The 20,509-nt window shown below is 39.2% G+C and overlaps 1 protein-coding gene across 2 annotated transcripts in view; it reads right to left on the bottom strand.

The window, feature by feature from the left end:
* The window catches only part of Arid4a (AT-rich interaction domain 4A), a 75,236-nt gene that overhangs the window by 32,228 nt on the left and 22,499 nt on the right, over positions 1–20,509 (bottom strand). For both annotated transcript variants that reach the window (XM_028788636.1, XM_028788643.1), the window contains exons 8-12: positions 19,430–19,562; positions 14,949–15,028; positions 14,088–14,164; positions 12,874–13,040; positions 252–324 (exon numbers count right to left, since the gene is read on the bottom strand). In XM_028788636.1, coding sequence (XP_028644469.1) covers positions 252–324; positions 12,874–13,040; positions 14,088–14,164; positions 14,949–15,028; positions 19,430–19,562 — 530 coding nt within the window. The remainder of the gene's footprint in view (positions 1–251; positions 325–12,873; positions 13,041–14,087; positions 14,165–14,948; positions 15,029–19,429; positions 19,563–20,509) is intronic.

Raw genomic sequence — 20,509 nt, 5'->3', positions numbered from 1 at the left:
GCCATCTCTCTAGCCCAATTGCTTACTTTTTATTTCCGACTATTTTAATCTTTTTATAAACAAAAGGTAGACCAAATGTAATCATATAAATAATTATTTCCTATGTATTCTATTTGAAACAGCTTGTTTTTATTCATCTAACGGCCATCAGGAATTACTTACTCATAGGTTTTCATTGGAATACAAGGCACTCCTAATGTAGCAGAAACAATGCAGAGACCTCAAACATAAAGCCATTAAGAACAACATACCTCTGTCTTCCATAAACTTATAAAGCTGTTGGAGGAAGTTGTCCCTCTCTTCAGGATCAAGTTCTTCCTCAGGCTATAAAGGCAAGCACAGTGAACAGAAAGAGAAACAGTGTTATCACTGTTAGTGTGAACCCCTGGTAGTCACATTTTAATGCTCTGGCTTTTTTGCTGTTCTGAGGCTCAAATTCTAGGCCTCCCAAATGCTAAGAAAGTGCTTCACCTTTGAGTTCATCCCTGCCCTTAATTCAAATCTAATAACACAGACCTGCTGCAGCTGTAGGCCAGTCTCGCCCCTTCAGCCCATCTTCCACTATGACCCTGCCTTGAGTCCACCAAAGACTAACAAGAGTCAAGAGAAACAGATTCCAGAATGGAGCAAGAGGACTGTTTTTACTTTTGACTTTATTTGGGGAAAAACAAATGTCATATGGCCCATACAAATATACTGGAAGATAAGCACAATAGTGACAAAAATATTTTTATATAAAACAGTATCACTGAATGAATATATGCAAAGGCTATAAAGTCAGTGGCAAAAGTTTTTTTTTTTTGTTTGAATGAGACATTTTTAAAAATCATTTAAGTAAATCATATAAATTTTACTTTGCTCCGGACTTCTCCTCCTAGTCTGCTTTTCTCTACTGCGTTCCATGGTCTGTATTTGGCACTGTAACCCTTTAAAGCATTTATAGGCGCCGGGCGTTGGTGGCGCACGCCTTTAATCCCAGCACTTGGGAGGCAGAGGCAGGCGGATTTCTGAGTTCGAGGCCAGCCTGGTCTACAGAGTGCGGCACAGCAGGGGCTAAACTGTAAAACCCTCTCCCAAAAAACAACAAAAAAAAAAAAAAAAAAAAAAAAAAGCATTTATAGGCAATATCATGTCACAATGTCAAAAGGATGGATACTTCTTACCTTTGCTTCAAAGTAAAAGAAAAAGAATCATTTATTAGCAAAGAAAGTTGACACATAATTACTTAGTTGTGTGTGTGTGTGTGCATGCACACAAGCATGTGACACATACATACACACAAACACACACACCTCTGTAAAAAATAAATTTCCAAAACCAACTAATTTAAGTGTTCCTATGTACTAATTATATAAATCTAGTAGTGTTTTCATATAATATTATGATGGACTCAAATAAACTATTCTTGGGCTGGCAGGATGGTTGAGTGGGTAGGGCCCCACCAATATGCTTAACAGCCTGAATTCAATCCCTGGGTCCCACGTGATGGAAAAAGAGGATTGATTCCCTAAGTTATCCATGTACCGTCAGATGCATGCCAATCCACACATGTACATACACATACATGTTATACAAATGCAGTATCTGTTGGTATATTACCTATAAATATTTATAATTTTTCTGTTTTGAGACAGGGTGACAAGAAGGACAGGCTAACCTCAACTCTGCAGGTAAGGATGACCTTGAACCTGACCATCCTGCTGTCACTGGTCCCATGCTGACACTGAAGGCATACATCACACTGAGTCATAGACATTATTTAAAATTCAGCAGTACTATGGAAAAATTAATAAAGCACAAATGTTTCTTCCATGTAAAGGATTATGTCTTTAGAAGATACCTTTCCTATGGTTCTAAGAGAATAATTCAAACTTTTGCCTTTTAAGAACCAAGTTCAGATGAAAAGCAATATTCAGGCAGTAAATATTGATTATTCAGGGTCTAGAAGGCAATAGGCACTTTAAGATTATGTTATTCCTTAAGAAGTTTAATAGTTAATAGTATAGCCAGAATCAGTGAATTAAAATATATAATAAAATCTAGGAGGCAGGCAGATCTCTGTGAGTTCAAGGCCAACCTGTACTACATAGCAAGTGCTACAACAGCTAGAGCTACATAGTGACACTCTATCTCAATAAAACCAAAAATAAATAAAATAAGATAAAATAAAATGAAAATTAACAGTAACTGCAAATGTAGCATAAATAAAGTTGTATCAAGCTATGTTAAATTCTTCAAGGTTGAGAGTATACTTTTATAGGTTAAAAACTGATAGTTTAAGAGCATTAAGTTAGTGGGTACTAAAGAGTATTCTAGGCCACAGAATTTTAAGCTCAGGTAGAGTTCTAGGATATAAAAACAAAAATAGTAAGAAATTCAATTTACATATATACCTACTTTCTTGAAAGAAAATTTCCATCAAAAATAAATAAGCTGTAAACAAGGTTTTAAATTTACCTGATAGCTTTTGCAAAAGCTGAAAAAATTCTTCAGTTGGAAAGGGAAGACCTCACTGTAATTTTACTAGCTGTGTTACATGCACTAGAAAGTGCCTCCCGTCTGGGATGCAGAGCTGCTGCTGTTTGTCATCCCTGCCCAGGCCTTCTCACACCTCTAGCACCTAAAGGACCTAAATGTGGAAAAGGGTAGAAGAAGAAAAGTAGCGGAGTCTCTGAACTGTGAGACTTCTTCCCTTTAGGTAACCAAGAGTAACTATGTACTTAGTAAAACTGGCAGAGCAAGAGAGAGGATCCTAAGGATCTAGAACACTCATCTACGTGAATGGATACCACTAGCTATATTCTACATAGTATTATAAGTAGTTGTTGACCAGGCTCTGATCTTTCTGACATGAGGCATTATGTCTTCAAATTAAGTTCAAGTATTTATCAATAGTTATATCATCACTTAGGAGCTATGCAAGAGCACTTTCGATGGAAATGAGAACACATGGCACTTTCCAGTTTTGCTGCTTTGATTCCGCCGAGTGGTGTGGACAGACACAAGAGGCCAGTACCACACAATGTGGTAAGTGTACAGTGCGGGAATTCGAGGTGGCATGACCAAGTCTGCTTGGGAGGGGCTGCCTCTGTGATATTAAAGAAAGCCTTTCCATGTAACTGGCAGTCCCTGAACAGCAAGCAGGAGCAGATGGGATCAACAGAGAAAAAGCTGTGATCAGGAAAGGGCTTTGTCACAATACACTAAAGAGCCATACTTGGTACCATATAGATATGACGTATTAGATTGATGTTTTTAAAGTTCTCAGTCATGAATCATGAATGAAACAAAGGAATAGGAAAGGAGAGGATGCCATTACTCAGTCCACAGGGGAAAGGAGGAAGAGGAGGGGGAGGAGGAAGAGGAGGAGGAGGAGGAGGAGGAGGAGGAGGAGGAGGAGGAGGTGGAGGAGGTGGAAGATGCCCTCAGTCTTGCTTTTTTGGTGATGGAAAGACCAGCCATGCCCTGAAGGAGAGGGAGAGGATGGGAGCCGGAGAGAAGTTCCAGGGAGGTTTCTGCTGGTTGGATTTTTCTTTCATGCTTATCCATGCTGACACTACTCTGTAGGTCTACGTGTTTAAGACAAGGTTACTTTATACACAGCTTTAATCTCTCATGACTGGCATGCAGTTAAGTAATCATTGTATGACGAGGAAGACATTTTTGCAACTGAGTTAAGAATATTTTCTCCCACGTTTCACACTTGCCGGTAAAAAACAAATGCTCTGCAATAAAGCCATGAAAGCTGGGGAAGGGTAGGATGGCCCAAGCTGTTCTTACAAGGCATGAGGGACTGGCAAAGCCACTCATCTTCACCTTCTCCACACACATCTGGAAACAAATGCTCATTCAGGAACAGCATCCACTCTAGTGACAAATGGGCTTCACAACACTTCGTTGGGGAGATAATACAATTTGTTACTCTTTTGAGACGGGGGTCTCCTTCTGTAATCTAGCCTAGCCTCCAATTAGTGGCAATCCTCCTGTCCAAATGCTGAGATTACAGGCACGTGCCACAAATGAAACAATATACACCTCACTTCTCCTGTTATGTTTCCTAGCTAGGAAATCTACTTTACAGACTGCAAATCCGGAAGGTATCCAAACTATCAAAACTGGAGGCTGGCCTGAAACTTGTAGCTATCCTCCTGCCTCTGCATCCCTAGTGCTGCAATTACAGATGAGCATCACTACTAGCTGAGCTCTCACTGTACCATCCTGTGCTACACTTAACAGTGAGAAGACAAACCTGACGACAAGGCCGACCCTTAACCTACACACTCATGAAGAAGGAGCTTCCAGCGGTGTTTAAGTGGTGGCTGGGAGCTAGGAGACAGACACATGGATGTGAGAATCAGAGGGTGAACAGGGGTCAACTCATGAAAACCCAGACTTCAAAGGCCAGGATAAAAAGAAATATATAAAATAACAACAAAACCCAGTACCAAAATCAGTAATCAGTGTCCATCTCATATGGGCTGAAAGCGATTAAAGGAATCAAGAAATCTTTAGCAAGGCACAGAAAACTATCCCAAGTTGGTCAGAGGAAAAAAATATTTAAAAACAGAGAGAGAGAGAGAGAGAGAGAGAGAGAGAGAGAGAGAGAGAGAGAGAGAGAGGAACCTAGAGTACATTGTGTAAGAAATGAAGTATTTTGAAGAAAAGAGAAGTTGTGTCAAAGACTACTCTAATTAACTTCAAACAACAGTTCTACAACTCGTTTCACACAGCAATTCCCCAAGATTTTACATAATCCTCATTTATTCATTCTTCACAAACTAGGTGATGAGGGTTTAATATGGGCCATGTGCAATAGTGCTAGCTGCCGGGTACCCTGGGGAGAAAGGAGGAAAAGCAAAATCCCTGGCACACCTTGTGTTCATTTACAACATAGAAAAGGGGAAACAAAAACGGCAGTGCTTGTGAAACCTGAGCGCTTCTCAGCAGAAAACAATTAGAAAACAGAGAAGGTACTGGATAATCTGCTGAGTGCCAGGGAGTCTGCTTTGAAGGAACCATGGAGTAGTGTAATAACTTTCATCCACGGTAACACACACACACACAATCTCTTAAATATACATATTTATAGTGATAAGAGGGTAGGCAGTTTGCATTTTTAAACCAACAAGTCTGTAAAAACAAGCAGAAAATTATTTAGATTAGTCATCTTCACTTGTTCAAATCCTACCAGAGGTATATATTTCAGTAGTGATAAGAAAAGGTATATTTTACTGGTGGCAAATGTTCTTTTTTTTGTTTTTTTGTTTTTTTGTTTTTAGTTTTTTTCGAGACAGGGTTTCTCTGTGTAGCCCTAGCTGTCCTGGAACTCACTCTGTAGACCAGGCTAGCCTCGAACTCTTGAACCCAGAAATCCACCTGCCTCTGCCTCCCAAGTGCTGGGATTAAAGGAGTGTGCCACCACCGCCCGGCAGCAAATGTTCTAATACAACAGAAATATCATAGTACCTCAGTGGAATAGTTAATAATGACTTCACTTTAAAAAGAAAATCTTTTAAGAATATATTTTTGGATTTATTTATTACTTTTTTAATATGCATTTTCTGTGCCTTGCCAAAGATTTCTTGATTCCTTTAATCGCTTTCAGCCCATATGAGATGGACACTGATTACTGATTTTGGTACTGGGTTTTGTTGTTATTTTATATATTTCTTTTAATCCTGGCCTTTGAAGTCTGGGTTTTCATGAGTTGGGCCTGTTCACCCTCTGCATGCATGTCTGTGAGGGTGTCGATCCCCTGGAAATGGAGTTCCAGACAGTTGTGAGCCCCACGTGGGTGCTGGGAATTGATCCTTGGTCCTCGAGAAGAGTGGTCAGTGCTCTTAACTGCTGAGCCATCTCTTTTGCCCCCCAAGAATATTTTTAAAGTGGCTGGAGAGATAGTTCAACAGTTAAGAACTCTTGTTGCTCATGCAGAAGGATTTGACTCCCAGCATCCACATAGTGTCTCGCAACCATCTGTAACTCTTGTTCCAGTGGGCCTGATGCCTTATTCTGACTTCCCTGGACACTAAGCACGAACACAGTGCACAAACATACATGCAGACAAAACACTTATACATACAAAATAAAATAAATCTAAAAAAAAAAAAGAAAAAGCTTGTTACAATGATATGCACCTGTAGTCTCAGCAACTCAGGAGGCAAAGCCAAGAGAAATGAATGAGCACAGGAATTCAAGGTCAGCCTGGGAAGCAGAGCAACACCACAACCCATAAAAGGAGAAGGAAAGGGAGAGGGCAAGGGAGAGAGAAAGGGAGAGAGGGAGGGAGAGTTTAAAATTGACCTTTAATGAACAATCTACAAAGTAAAAATCTATCTATCTACAAAGTTTCAAATGCAAAAACATAGTTGAGTAGGAAATGGTAGGATACAGTTGCCATCCCAGAGCTTGGGAGGTAAAGGGAGGAGGAATTGAAGGACATCTTCAGCTACATAGCAAGTCTGAGGACAGCCTAGGCTTCTAGAGCTCCTGTCTCAAATAAACAGGGATGGAGAAGACGGTTCCGTGGGCAATGAGTGGTAAACTCACAACCACAGTTCAAGCCCCAGAACCCACATGGTTTGAGAGAACCAACTTCCACAAGTTGTCCTGAAGCCTTGTTATACACACGCTTTATGACAACCTGCCTCCTCTACCCAAATAAAATATACATAAATAAATAACTATAAAACAAAAAAAATAAGTTTAAAAAATTAAGTTGGCGATATTTGTTTAAGCCCTGACAGGAGTGAATTTCCTGAATAAATAAACCTGGAATAACTGTGACATTAACTAATGCCCAGAACAGTGCTTTGAAAAAGAGATGGTATTACATAACATGCTTTAGAAATATTTCAAGTAAAAAGTTTAAAAAAAAAAAACTAAAAAAAAAAAACCCCATGCTTCTTTGTGTCCTAAAATTATTTATTCCCAAAGGGATCACACGTAGTTTCTGGTTTGAAAAAACGAGCTTCAGATCTAGTGCAGAGAACAGACTGGGGGAGGGGAGGTGGACACGCCAGCAGTTATGTGCTAATGCACTAGTCTGGGTAAAGACAGTGATTGTCTGGACCAAGGGTGGCAGGGTATACATGTAAAGAAGGGGCAAACTAAGGAGCTATTCAAGTAGGTATAAGGCAAAAGGTTTGTGTCTGAATGGATTCAGTGGGAAGGACCAAGAAAAGAATCAAGGTGCCCTCTGTGTATCTGGCAACTGGGTGTGGTGGTTTTATTAAAAATAAATTAGGAATGGCCAGGAAGGGAGAAAGGGAGGTAAGCGAAGCTACGGGCATACTGACTTTGAATAGTTATAAACAAGAAAGAAATTACAGATTGTTTTATAAATGCCTGTAGCTAAGAGACATTTGACATGTACACAGAGGTTCCAGGTCATTCTATCATTTAGTTGGGAAATAAACCAGAAAACAAATGTAATGTAATCTGAATGGTACTAAGTTGTCAAATGAGGTAAGACACACTGTTGTTTGGCTAAAGGTCTCTGGTGACTGTCAGCAGTTGTTCTGGTTGTGATCAGAGAACAAGACACACCACAGGGACAGAATGACAAGTCAGGGACAAAGCATGCAACTGAGCAGCCTGGACAAAAGGGTAAGAAGCACGTACAGATGGACAGACAGACAGATAAGTGGAGGAAATGTGAGGGCAGGAGAGGTGGGAACAGAATGGGATAGGCTCCTGGAGGAGGAGAGGGCGCTGATAGGCTCACACTTCCGATCCAGAGCAGAACCCCAGGGACCTGGCTCTCAACACGCTGCCAAGTGTGCCTGGGAAGGAGAGCAGGCTGCTAGATCTAAAGTCTAATCTCATGCAGTTTATAATCTGCTCCCACCAAAACTTAGGGGTTTCTTTCTAAAGCCCTAGTGGAGACAAGGTGACATTCAAAAAAGTTGACTTGATTACAAACGCTTAACTAATTACCCAATAATAGTTGGAAAACCAGTTAAATCTGATCCTAAAATTTATAGGCCATTCCTCAGTGTTACACAAATGTAAAACACTCCTAGGAGCACAAAGGATGTGATATAGTTACTAAAAGATGCTGTTTTACAACCTAACCATCCACTTAAAATAATTTTAGAACTCTTAAGTTTCAACAGTTCACTAAACCTACTAACTTATTTTTCCATTTGAAAAGGTACATACACTGTAATCATCAAGACATGATAGCAGCGCTATCACCAAGACCAATTAGTTATTATTTATTTGTTTGTTTGCTTGCTTGTTTATATATATTTTTCAAGACAGAGGCTCTCAGTGTAGCCTGGCTGTCTTGAAACTCACTCTGTAGACTAGGCTGGCCTCAAATTCACAGAAATCCTCCTGCCTCTGCCTCCTAGATGCTAAGGCATATACCACCACCAGATAGTTATCATCAAGTTTTTAACGTCACTCAAACCTCTCATATGACCACAAATATAAAGTATGATTAAGTAAAACATTTTTTTTAAATATATAGCTGTATTACAGGGCTGGAGAGATGGTTCCATGGTCAAGAGCACTGGCTGCTCTTCCAGAGGACCTGGATTTGATTCCCAGCATCCACATGGTGGCTCACAGCCATCTGTAATTCCAGTTCCAGGGGATCTGCGTCCGTAAACACAAGGAATGCAAGTAGTGCAAAGAAATTCATACAGATAGAACACCTATCCACAATAACTATTTTTATTGTAGCTATATTTGGGTGAGCAAATACATAAATCTCATTAGTCTCATGATGTGAACTTAGTGTTGTTTACAGCTAAAACTCATTAGGACTTCTTAAAAAGAGATTTCGGGGCTGGAGAGATGGCTCAGCGGGTAAGAGCTCTGAATGCTCTTCCAGGAGTCCTGAGGTCAACTTCCAGCAACTACACGGTGACTCACAGCTATCTGTAAAGGGATCCAATTTCTTCTTCTGGGGTGTCTGAAGACAGCTACAGTGTGCTCATTAAAAAAAAAGAAAAGAAAAAAAAAAAGAGAGAGAGAGATTTCTTCTTTAATGTGTATGTATGCTTTTGTCTGCATATGCAAGTGCTCCACATGCATGCAGTGCCTGAGGAGGCCAGAAGAGGGCTCTGGATCCCCTGGAGCTGGAGTTAGAAATGTTTGTATATTGCCATGTGGGTGCAAAGTACCCAACTGGCCAGACCAAGGCCTCTTGTACCATCAGCCATGCTCTTGGCCCCTGAACCATCTCTCCAGCCCACCGTCGTTTTTTATTTCCTTGTTTAATGGTCTAAATTTAAGCAAGTTGTTGTATTTGAGAATGTAAGCTACTATCTAAGGTATCATTAAAGGCTGGTATGTCAGATCTACTTAAAGTTTATTTTAATTGGTAACTGAAGTTATTAAAATTAGCTCTGATATCTACATTCCATTTAAAACCTTTTCTTTCCACTGACACAGCTTTCCTGAGTTATCAGGCATTTACTGTGGGTCTACACACAAAGTGATCTCAAATAATCACCAGCCAATGTCTTTAATCTATCTGGTCATAGAGTAACACAGTTGATACTTAATTTAAATACCAAAAAATTAATATTCTTATTTCCAGGAATTAAAAACATCAAGCACTATAAGTTTTACAATAATGGAAAATTATCTTGGGTACTAAATGGTAATCTCTACAAAAGTTTCAAGATTGGAAAAATGAGTATGTCAGTACATTAGACTAAAAAGAATAGTTCTTATAAAAAAAACCCCTAATTTTAATTTTCATTGTTAAAGATGAAATCCGATACACAAAGCCTATTGATAAAGTCCTGATGATTTAACCTAAAGCTGGTTAATTTCCTCTGGATAATTAATCTTCTAACATTTTGCCCTTAGAAAACTCCCCTACATTTATCCAATGTAAACCTAAGTCAGGAGAAATAAATAATTCCTATCATTATTTATATTCATCTGTACTTTTTAATAAATTTCCAAGCTAAAAAAAAATTAGCAATGTCTTTTCTAATATAAAACTTTCTTAACAATGACATTTAAATAAGGCCACAAAAATAATCTCTAAGCTGCTTTTTTCGGCCTAATTATCTGTGTGTTGCAATTAACAATACAGACAAGAAGTATTCCTGCCCCATCCTCAAGTCTCTTCCCAAGCACAGCATGAGACATACCGCTTACACTCAAAGCCTGAGGTATCCTCTGAGTAGGAAATAAAATACTAAATAAAAAAGCTACTGCTCCTTGAAAGCTGTACAGTCTCGAATCTCACTGCTCCCACTTATGCTTGAATACCCGAGGCACGATGTATAAACAGAGGCTACTGCTCATTCGCACTGCAGAAACACTAACACTTGTATGATTCCGCTGCATATGTTTGCTAGCCCACACTGGGTGACGATCTACGGTGCTGATTAATGGTTTACACAATGTCCCAAAGGATCTTTAGATCCTGGTAAAGCAGCGTTCCATCCTCATAAGAAGCCCAGCATCCCTCCATCTGAGGGAGAGTTATGATCTGTACTGTATTACAACAGTTAGCCTCACTGGTGTGGGGAAGGCCCATAATGACTAAGCCAGGTAGGCCCTGGCTCCTCAGATTAGTCAGTGTAGATCACACTCAGGTTTCTCCACTTGCTATGTGTGCTTTAAAGCATCTCTTGGTTGATCAGCATGTTAGATTGTTTTAAGAATTATTCTTCAAGACAAGTTAGAATGATTCAGCAACTAAATCTCAAATCCAAGAGCAAGAAATGCAGCTGATTTTTCCCCCCTGAAACAACCAAAATCTTACTGAAGAAAGCCCACTACGGTGGCCAGAGAACTACTTTACAACAAGCATGTGTCAATAGACCATACAGTGTGAAAAATGAGCATCTGAACAATAATTTAGAATAAGCTGTATAAAGCATCCCTACAGTTTGTGATTTTTGCTGCTATTCTTTAGTAGGAATAAAGCAACCATGTTCATTAAATTTTAACAAGTTCATAAGTAACACATTGTAAAACATTATTTTTCTAAGTGTCCTTATCTTTTCATTTTTCTTTGCTGTTACCTGCAAATAATAACCTCTGCTCTGTGCATTTTTCCTAGCATTTATCATTTGCCACTTGGCTGAAACATTACAATATTACAGAATCAATCATTGTAACATGAACACTATTTACTGTTTTACAAGCACCTCTGCAACTTCTTTCAAAGCTCTTTTTAGCCTCTTTGTTTAAAATTTCAGGGTATTTTTTGAGGGATAGGGAAAATGCATTCTGGAAAGGACATCAATTAAAAGTATTAGCAAAAATAAAGAGACTAACCCCTTTTCAGCATTTGGCAATATAAGATCCTAATTAATGTTCAGTAAAAATCCAAAAGCTAAACCACAGACTGCTAACAGTTCACACCCTGAAAATGTGGCCTATTTATCCTGAAACACACAACCTAAAACTAAATACAGATAAAAGTCAGACATCACATCTAATATTCAAATTTTAAATCCCGATTGTTGCCAAATTTTCTCAGCACAGCCATTCCAAAAGCTATCTTATGTTGGAGAAAAATCCCCTTTACCCTCTAATCTTCTAAAAATAGATTCCTACTGTCTTTTACAAGAAACAATTACGTTTGGTTATGAGCTCTACCATATCAGCCATATAATCAACACCTACAAATTTTATTTAATCCCATCTTTTTTCAACCAAAACAATAACTAAATTTTTTTTTTAAAAAAAAAAGTCTTACCTATGTGCTGCATTTCCTTTCAAATGCAAAATGGTTAGATTCCCCTTCTACTAGTGCAGGGTCTGGACATGTCAGTCTGATTGGCAAATATCTGCTGTCCCTTCTGAGGTCACAGCATCCGCAGGACTATACAGCACTACTTACATTCTCTTCCACATAAAAATCAGACATTACATGAAAGGAAGAGAAAGACAGCCCATTTCAAAGCAGCTGGCAAACCTCCACTGGCAACCTGCCAAGCCTCTGCTAAACCTTCCTGTCTTTCTGAGCATGCTCACTTAAAACCAACAGCATGTTACTATGGCAACTCTGTAGGCAGCCTGTAAGTATGAACCGCCATTCTGATTTCAGAGTGTAAAAAGCCAAATGCTGCAGGGGAAGTCAAAGGAAAGAACCAGCAAATATTCGTTCCCCACATACAAATCTAGCCACGGTATTCCAAAAGCTCACACGTGTGCATGTAAAACAAACAAAAGCATCTCATATTTTCAAGGCAGAATTTTTCATGCTCAAATAGGTGTTCGTTTTCAATAAACTCATGCTCTTTGTTTTGCCTCTCAACAACTAAAATTACACTAGAAAATTCATCCCATTTAACAAAACACTGGCGAATGCAGACAGACAGCCTGTGAGCAACCATGGCAACCCCATGGATGAGTTCTATAATCTATAATCATATTGTGCACAACATGGCAACAGTACAAAGAAAACCACTCATGATAAAAACACAATCTACATTTTTTTTCTATGATTTGTCAAGCTGCCAGGTGTGGTTTTCTTTGGGTGTAATTAGGATATTTACCCCCTAAAGGCTGTTAGGAGAACCAAGACCTGGGTTCAAATCCCCCTGCTCCACATTTTAGCTATACCAGCTGAGGACAGTTAACTTCTGAGTCTCAGTGCACCCTGAAAACAATTACATCACACACTGACCACTGGTGAACATATAAAAATAACTGATCCCCTCCCCCAAAATCTTGTTGATTAACCCTGAAAAGTACTTTTTGACAACTTTATGCTGAAAACCGGTCCTGATTTATACACTACACTATAAAGCTAAACAGCCACAAGTCCTCAACCAAATTAAGCTAAGAAAAATTTCAGACAGAAACAAACGACGGAGAGCAAAAACACAGAGGTATTATTTTCACTAGAAAACAAACAAACAAACCAAAGAACAGAACTGAACCTACCAGCTCTTCTTCTTCCTTTTTGGCTTCCTTTTCCTTCTCCTCTTCATGTTCCTCAGCTGGGCACTCTTCGTCATCACTGCTGGAAGACTCAAGGATCTCACTTATATCCATTTTCCAATTATCAGGAACAACTCGAGCTTTTAGGAAGACACTTGCCCTTCGCAGCCCTGAAAGGAAACATGGACTTCAGCAGTTGCTACAGAATGATAAAGAGCAGGGGATGAAGGGAGATGCATGCCATTCAGAGGCTGAAGGCTCGACCCAAGTCCAGCCATCATTACACAGAGTAATACAGGAAACCAGAGTGTTTCATGAGTCAGAAGATGATATAGATTTTATTACAGATTCTGTAGGAGTTTATGTTTGTTTATTGTGATGAGACAGGGTCCGCTGTGTCACTATGTAACCCAGTCTAGACTAGAACTTGCGACCTTAATGCCACCACCTCCACCTCCTAAGTGACACCAAGCCTGGCAAAGTTTAGAAAAAGTTTTTAGAAAAAAAAGATTTTTATTTTATGTCTGAGTGTTCTATTGTATTTATTTATGTGCACACTCGAGTCCACCAGTGGCATTAAACCCCCTAGAACTGACTACAGATGGTTGTGGACCACCATGTGGGTGCTGGGAACCAAACCTAGGTCCTCTCCAAGAGTAGTAAGTGCTCTTAACCACTGACCCATGTCTACAGCCCCACTTCTAGAAATATTAATGGTCAACCCAGATGTGATAGTGCATGCATGACTTTAATCCCAGCATTTGGGAGGCAAAGGCAGGTGGATCTCTGTGAGTTCAAGGCCACACAGTGAGTTTCAGAACAACCAGGGCTATATATAGAGACAACCATTCTGCATCCCTTAAAAAGAAATACTAATGATCAAATATGCAAAGTTAAATTTGTAAAATATACAAACCAAACATTTTATTGAGACATGAAAAAAATGCCATTTTAAGTAAGAGTGTCATTAGGTGTGTCCAATACATTATCTGTGAGGTTCAGACTCGGAAACTGAACAACCGACCACCACAGCAAGGCAAAGCAAAAACGTTCATTCTTCAAGTTACTGATTTTCTACTGGGCACATGCAGTCCATGGACCACGGGCTGGATATAAGATTCCAAACAGCTAATATGGTAACACACAATAGTCAGTATTTGCTATTTTCCAAACATGGTCCCATCATGAAAGAATATACTGACTCTGCTTTCACTTACCTGGCTTAGCACAGAGCTCAGATTCTGGTAGACTGAGAACGTCCAGTTCCTTAATGTCCTTTCTTGCTATAGAGTAACTGAAAAAGAACAAAATGGAGAACTACTTATTAAATGAAAAACATCATTTAAGCAGTCCACATTAACACATACTTAAGATCTCAAAAATGAAAATTATCTGTCAGAGTGTTTTCAAAGTCAAAGACCATAAATACCCCGATCCTTAATAAATCTTAGAGGCAAAGTTGTATCTTTTAAGTTTCATATACTCAAGTACTCCTATTTGAGAGCCTGAAATTCACAATGTTTCCAAATATACAAAGTTCCTATAGACATTAGTTTCAATCAACAAAGTCATTTCAATACTTATAGATGATACCTATTTTGTTAAATATTTCCTCATTTTTGTTAATTCGCTAAAATGTTTTTATGATTATATATAGTGGTATATTTTTCACAGAGAGTAAGTTAATAAATACATATGATTAATTTCACTGTTTTAATAAAAATATGAAACTAAGGGAAAGTTTCTAAAAGTCTTTTAAAATAAAAAGTGAAAACACTTATTCTACTAATAAAGTCTATTAAGAAGCCTCACAATTCATAATATGAAATAGCACATGATAAAAATACGATATTTTTGAATTAAAAAAACCATAATACTTTAATTAAAAATAAATGTCTTTAATACTGCTGTCATTTATTGCTATTTTTACATAAAATTTATCAGCTAAAAGCACCCTACATAAAACATAGTAATTAGTAACAACTTCTCAGTTTCAACTTGAGTGAGAACCTTCATGGTGGGTGGCCAGTCACTGTGTCCCATCCCCAGGAAACATTACTGAGTATTTCATTACTCACAATTTCGAATCAATAAATGATCGAACTAAACACTGATCCTTTTTCACTGCGACGTCATCGTTGCAGCTGGGAGAGACAACCTGGAATATAAATTCAGAATCTACTGACTCCCCTTGCTGAGAAAATAAACATTTATTGCCCAAGGCCTTTCATCTGTTGGGAAAGCACTCAACCACACAGTCACACCCCTCAACAAGAATGTTTAATTTTTTTTTATCATGTCTATTCATTTACTTGTGTATGGAATAGGGGAAGTTCAAGCTTGCTGTCACGCTCAAGTAGAGGTCAAAGTACAGCTTGTAAGACTTGATTCTCTCTGTCATCATGTAGCTCTCCTAGAGATCCAGTCAGGCTGTCCAGCATTAGTGGCAAGCATCCTGATATACTGAGCCATCTCATCAGGCCCAAGAATGTAATTTTAAAAGCAACTTGGGTGCAGAGAACTGGAGAGATAGCCCAGCAGCTGAGAGGATGCAGATGACCCAGGTTCCGTTCCTGGCAACCACATGATGGCTCACAATTGTCTATAACTTCAGTTGCAGGGAATCTGACCCCCTCTTCTGGCCTTCACAATGCCAGCCACCCTGTTGGTACAGAAAAACACCCCATACACAAAGAAATAAAATGAAGAAATGAAAAAAAAATTCTGGATCTGCTAATGTTTCAAATGGATTATATTTTAAAAGAAATAGCTCAATTGCCAATAAGCTCTCGTTACTAATAAATTACAACATTTTCTTTTTTTTTTAAAGGTTTTTTTTTTTGCTTGTTTATTATATGTAAGTACACTGTAGCTGTCTTCAGACACCCATATGAGGACATCAGATCTCATTATGGATGGTTGTGAGCCACCATGTGGTTGCTGGGATTTGAACTCAGGACCTCTGGAAGAGCAGTCAGGGCTCTTAACTGCTGAGCCACTTCTCCAGCCCCACAACATTTTCATTATTTTTAGCATATTGGCTTTCTAGATATTTAACATACTCAGGTAATAAAAATTAATGAAATATAAGTTAAAATACTATTGCTTTAAAATTAGAGCTTATTCAAACCCAAATAAAACATTTTATTACATTTATTAATTTGTGCAGAAGGGCACACATGTATCACAGCATTCTATGAAGGTCAGATGGCAACTTATCATTTTCTCTTTCCTCCTGTGGGTCCTGGGGATCAAACTCAGGCCATAGGCTCTCTTGGCACAAGCACCTTTACATATGTAACTATCTTCCTGGCCCAAGACTTTATTTTGTAACCAAAACAGTAACATTTATGAATGTATGGTCTGTTCTTTTTATTTTTTCAGACAGGGACTCCTATAGCCCACGTTGGCCTTGTATTTACTATACAGCCAAGGATGACTGAACTCCATACCTCTGGCACATTACAGTTAGTTTAATTGGCGGTGAGTACTTTTGTTTCTTTCTTTTGAAACAGGGTCTCACTATGTATTGTTAGCTAGCCTGGAAATTACTATATAGACCAAGCTAGCCTCAAACCCACAGATGTCTCCCTGCCTCTGCCTCCCAAGTGCTGGGATTAAAGGAGCATGCTACTGATTTGGTTTTTATTATTTTTCCACTGTGTGAGCACATGCATGCACTCACGGAGAAACCAGAGCCTTCGAGCACAGGTGCTCTACACTCTGGTCCTCTGCAGGAGCAGTATGTGCTTTTAGCTCACGGAAGCAGCCCTCCAGCCCTGCATTTAAAACATACACCTCAATATGCATCTACTTTAAAATCTGGCTGTTAGAAACCACATAAAATCTTTCAACAATTTTCAATTTGTCAAAAAAAAAAAAAAAACCAAACCAAAAAAACAAAAAAAACCCTTTTAATCTAGGCTTTGAAAGTAAAAAATGCCTGAACAGTGTCCTTAGTGAGTAATTTTTGAGTACTGTAGTAGGGTTTTGTATTTTAAAAACTCAAGCTGGGTAGCACATCCTAAAGTTTCTGAGACATACTTACTCATGATACTCTTAATACTTAACAAACCCAGAGTCTTGGACATTGTAGGCAAAAGTTGTATCTCAGAGAGACACTCTAGGTCCCAACTCTATTTTTTGTAATTAAGTTATATTTAATAACATTAAATAACAATACAGACTTTATAACTATCATGCTCAACGATTTTTAATTTTTTTTTTGGTGTTATTTAATTTTTTTTTTTTTTTTGGAGACAAGGTCTCACTATGTAAACTAAGCTGGCCTCAAACTCAGAGATCTGCCAGCTTCTGCTTCCAAAGAGTAAAGTTGTGCACCACCACACTGGACTGGAGTTTGAAACATTCTTATTGATTACTGTTTGGTTTTTGGCAGGTCTCATCTGCCCAGAACCTGGTATGCAGCTGAGGAGGACTCTGAACTTACGCTACTCTCCTAAGTGTTAAGATCACAGACATGGCCACACTTAGACATCACAGAGAAATACAGGTCTTGTGGGCACTAGGTGCAAACAACTGTCAAGACTAGTGGAGTAGTTGTGCTTAACCGCAAGAGTCAATGTTGCAACAGACAACAACAGACAACAATGTTGCAACAGACAACAACAGACAACAATGTTGCAACAGACAACAACAGACAACAATGTTGCAACAGGCAAATCTAAGACAGATAAGAAAGAACACAGCTGGAGGATGATGCGGCGGTACACCAGGCACAGGTCAGTACTACAGGCAGAAGACTTAGCTGACCAGAAGAGGTGTGGCAGCAAAGTCTTAAAGGTGTAAATAAATGTAAGCCCAAGCGTCATCACATCACCTGGGAGCCACTCTAATGTCCTCCATATTGATTTCTGTAAACAAATGGTCTCATGAACATTCCCAAACACGCAGCACAAATGCTATTCTTTCTCAGAACTATCTGCAGAATTATTTCCTAATTTTCAGGAGACCCTTTGAAGGCCCTTCTGCTTCAGGGGTCAATGATATTTGCAGGTGCATCCTATTCTCCCCCTCCTCTCTCTCATTGTTAGTCAAAGAGGACTTTCTATGAGATAAATACACCTACGCAGTCTGTTTTATGTGCAGAGTGCATGCTCTTGAGAGTTACAATGAGAAGCCCCACACTTGCCCGTCTTCTAAGGAATTTAGAGCCTAGGCAAAGGGAGCCCATCGCTCTCCTCAGGTAACACTCATTAACTCCAAGTGGAGTAAAGGCACACAGACTGAAGATGTTAACTTAGGGCGTAGTAAAAAAAGTAGCAGAGTGCCTGCTTAGCATGCCTGGGCTTCCGGGTGCAGAAGCATGCACCTCTGTTCCTAGCATCTGGGAGGTGAAGGTAGGAGGACCAGAAGTTCAAGGTCATCCTAGGCTGTTTGGCAAATTTGAGGCCAGCCTGAAAGATATGAAATCCTGTCTCAAAATAAGAAAGCTGGGGCTGGAAAGATGGCTCAGTGGTTAAGAGCACTGTCTGCTCTTCCAGAGGTCCTGAGTTCAATTCCCAGCAACCACATGGTGGCTCACAACCATCTGTAATGGGATCCAATCCCACCTTCTGGCAACTGGCATTCAAGCAGATAGAGCACTCATATACATAAAAATACATCTTTAAAAAATATATATAAAAAAGTTGAAAGGAGTTTATGGTGAAGGAGTCTTAGATATTCATTAAAAGAATGTAAAATTACTTGATGAAGCAGACTCAGTAAAACTAGATTTAATTAACTGAAAGATTAAGGTTTTGTATGTGGCATATGTGTGTGGTACATGCACACAAATGGTTCACGTAACTGAAGCTTGCCTCTGGCGAGGCTGGCTGGACAGCATGCTTTTGAATCTGTGTGTCTGCACTCAATCTGAGGCCATGTCTGGCTCCTTACATAGCACTGAGCACTCAAGCGCTGATGCTTGCAGGGCGAGTGCTCTTACCAGTGTGCCGCCCTCTCTCCCCCCTCCCCCCTAAGTGTCTTGCTTTGTTTCTGAGACCAAATTAGTCTCCACCTCCTGGGCTGAAGCACACTTCCTGTTTTGGACTCTGGAGAAGCTGAAAAGACAACCCTGAAGCACCACTCTGACTACACTGTTGGGATTACTCTGAGATAAACAATTACTTTCAAATGATCCTTCTTAAAACTTAGTTCTAGATAATTTGTCTGAATGTAATAAAGAATTAAGGAGCCAGATGTGGTGGCTCATACCAAGCCAGCCTGGGCTACACAGTAAGTTCCTGGCAGGCCAGGACTATAGGATGAGACAAACAAAACAACAGTAAAAAGTACTGAAGAATCGACCTACAGAAACTGAAGATGTGAGATGGTAACAGGGCAGAAGGAAGAACATAACTGAGGGGAAAACCTGAAAGATGTCAACAAATGATAACAGAACAGAAAACTAAAGACAATGGCCAGTGTGAGTGGACCTGTCTTAATTTTTAAAATCTTCGTTAAATTTTTAATGCTTCTAAAATATTTTAAATAAATTTAAAAAAACCCATTTTCAACGAGTAACACAGCTGACTAATTTTGCAGTGAAACTCACCAAAGCGGGGTACCATTCAGTGCTCTCTGCTGTGGATGCCACACTTACAACTTTTCCTAATAATTCATCATTGAGACGCCTCTTATCCTCGTCTTCCTCTTCACTGCTTTCTTCTTCCTTTTCATCTTCAGTGCTGGAAGTCAGGAGAAGCTGGTCAGTATCCTAACGATCCATATCCTAGTGTACCTACCATACCTAGGCACATCAGAGTGCTATGACTTCTATATGGTCCACTGGCTCCTATGGCTGCCTCTCCATGCTTACTGGGGTGGAGGAGAGGGACAGTCTCCTGCTTCACACACGTAACTGAACCACCTAGGTAAATAACCCTTGAGTTCTGCTTCACCGGGTCAGTGAATGCCTGGATTTCCGTTCCTGCGCCAGTCCAGAGAAGCGTAATTGTATCACTCAGTGCACTTTTAAAACACACTACCTTTCTGTTTTTTAATGCCAGGGGACAAATAATGCAAGTCTAATTTTCTAGTAGGGTATGAAAATAGCCCAGAAAAAGCATATGTGGGTTTATTCAGCTATCTTATCTGGAATAAGTATTTACTTTTAAGTGTCTATAACAAGCACTAATTATAAGTCTATATTTTTTAAATAAAAATGAGTATGTACTCTTTTAAAATCATGATGAATAGTAGCTAATCTGACATGCTCTTGAAGCATCCTGAATACGCTGACATCTGCCATTCACTGCGCTAGGCAGGGCTGTTAACTAGTGAATGACCTGGAGGCATTTGGTCCCCTTTCATCTTGCTTTTTTTTTCCTTCTCCTCTCACAGACCTGTTACCTAGAAACCACCACACTTCTCTTTACTTTCTGCACTGACGACATTTCCTTATCTTTAGTTCTAACACCTCTGATTGAGTGTCCTGCACTGAAATATCAGCTTACTCAAATTTAAAAATTATAATTATTAAAGACTACAATAATATGTTATGAATACAAATACTATTAATGACTTATTAAATAAATATGCTAAACACTTGTAACATACTGGAAGACACATAAAACACTAATCTAAACTGGCAAGACATTATCAATCCCATTGTCCTCAGTTACAAACTAGTAAT

The sequence above is a fragment of the Grammomys surdaster genome, unplaced genomic scaffold (assembly GCF_004785775.1).
Source record: "Grammomys surdaster isolate TR1022 unplaced genomic scaffold, NIH_TR_1.0 127, whole genome shotgun sequence".
NCBI lineage: Eukaryota > Metazoa > Chordata > Mammalia > Rodentia > Muridae > Grammomys > Grammomys surdaster.
The sequence above is the reverse complement of the archived record's forward strand: the minus strand, read 5'-3'. Positions and strand labels throughout refer to the sequence as shown.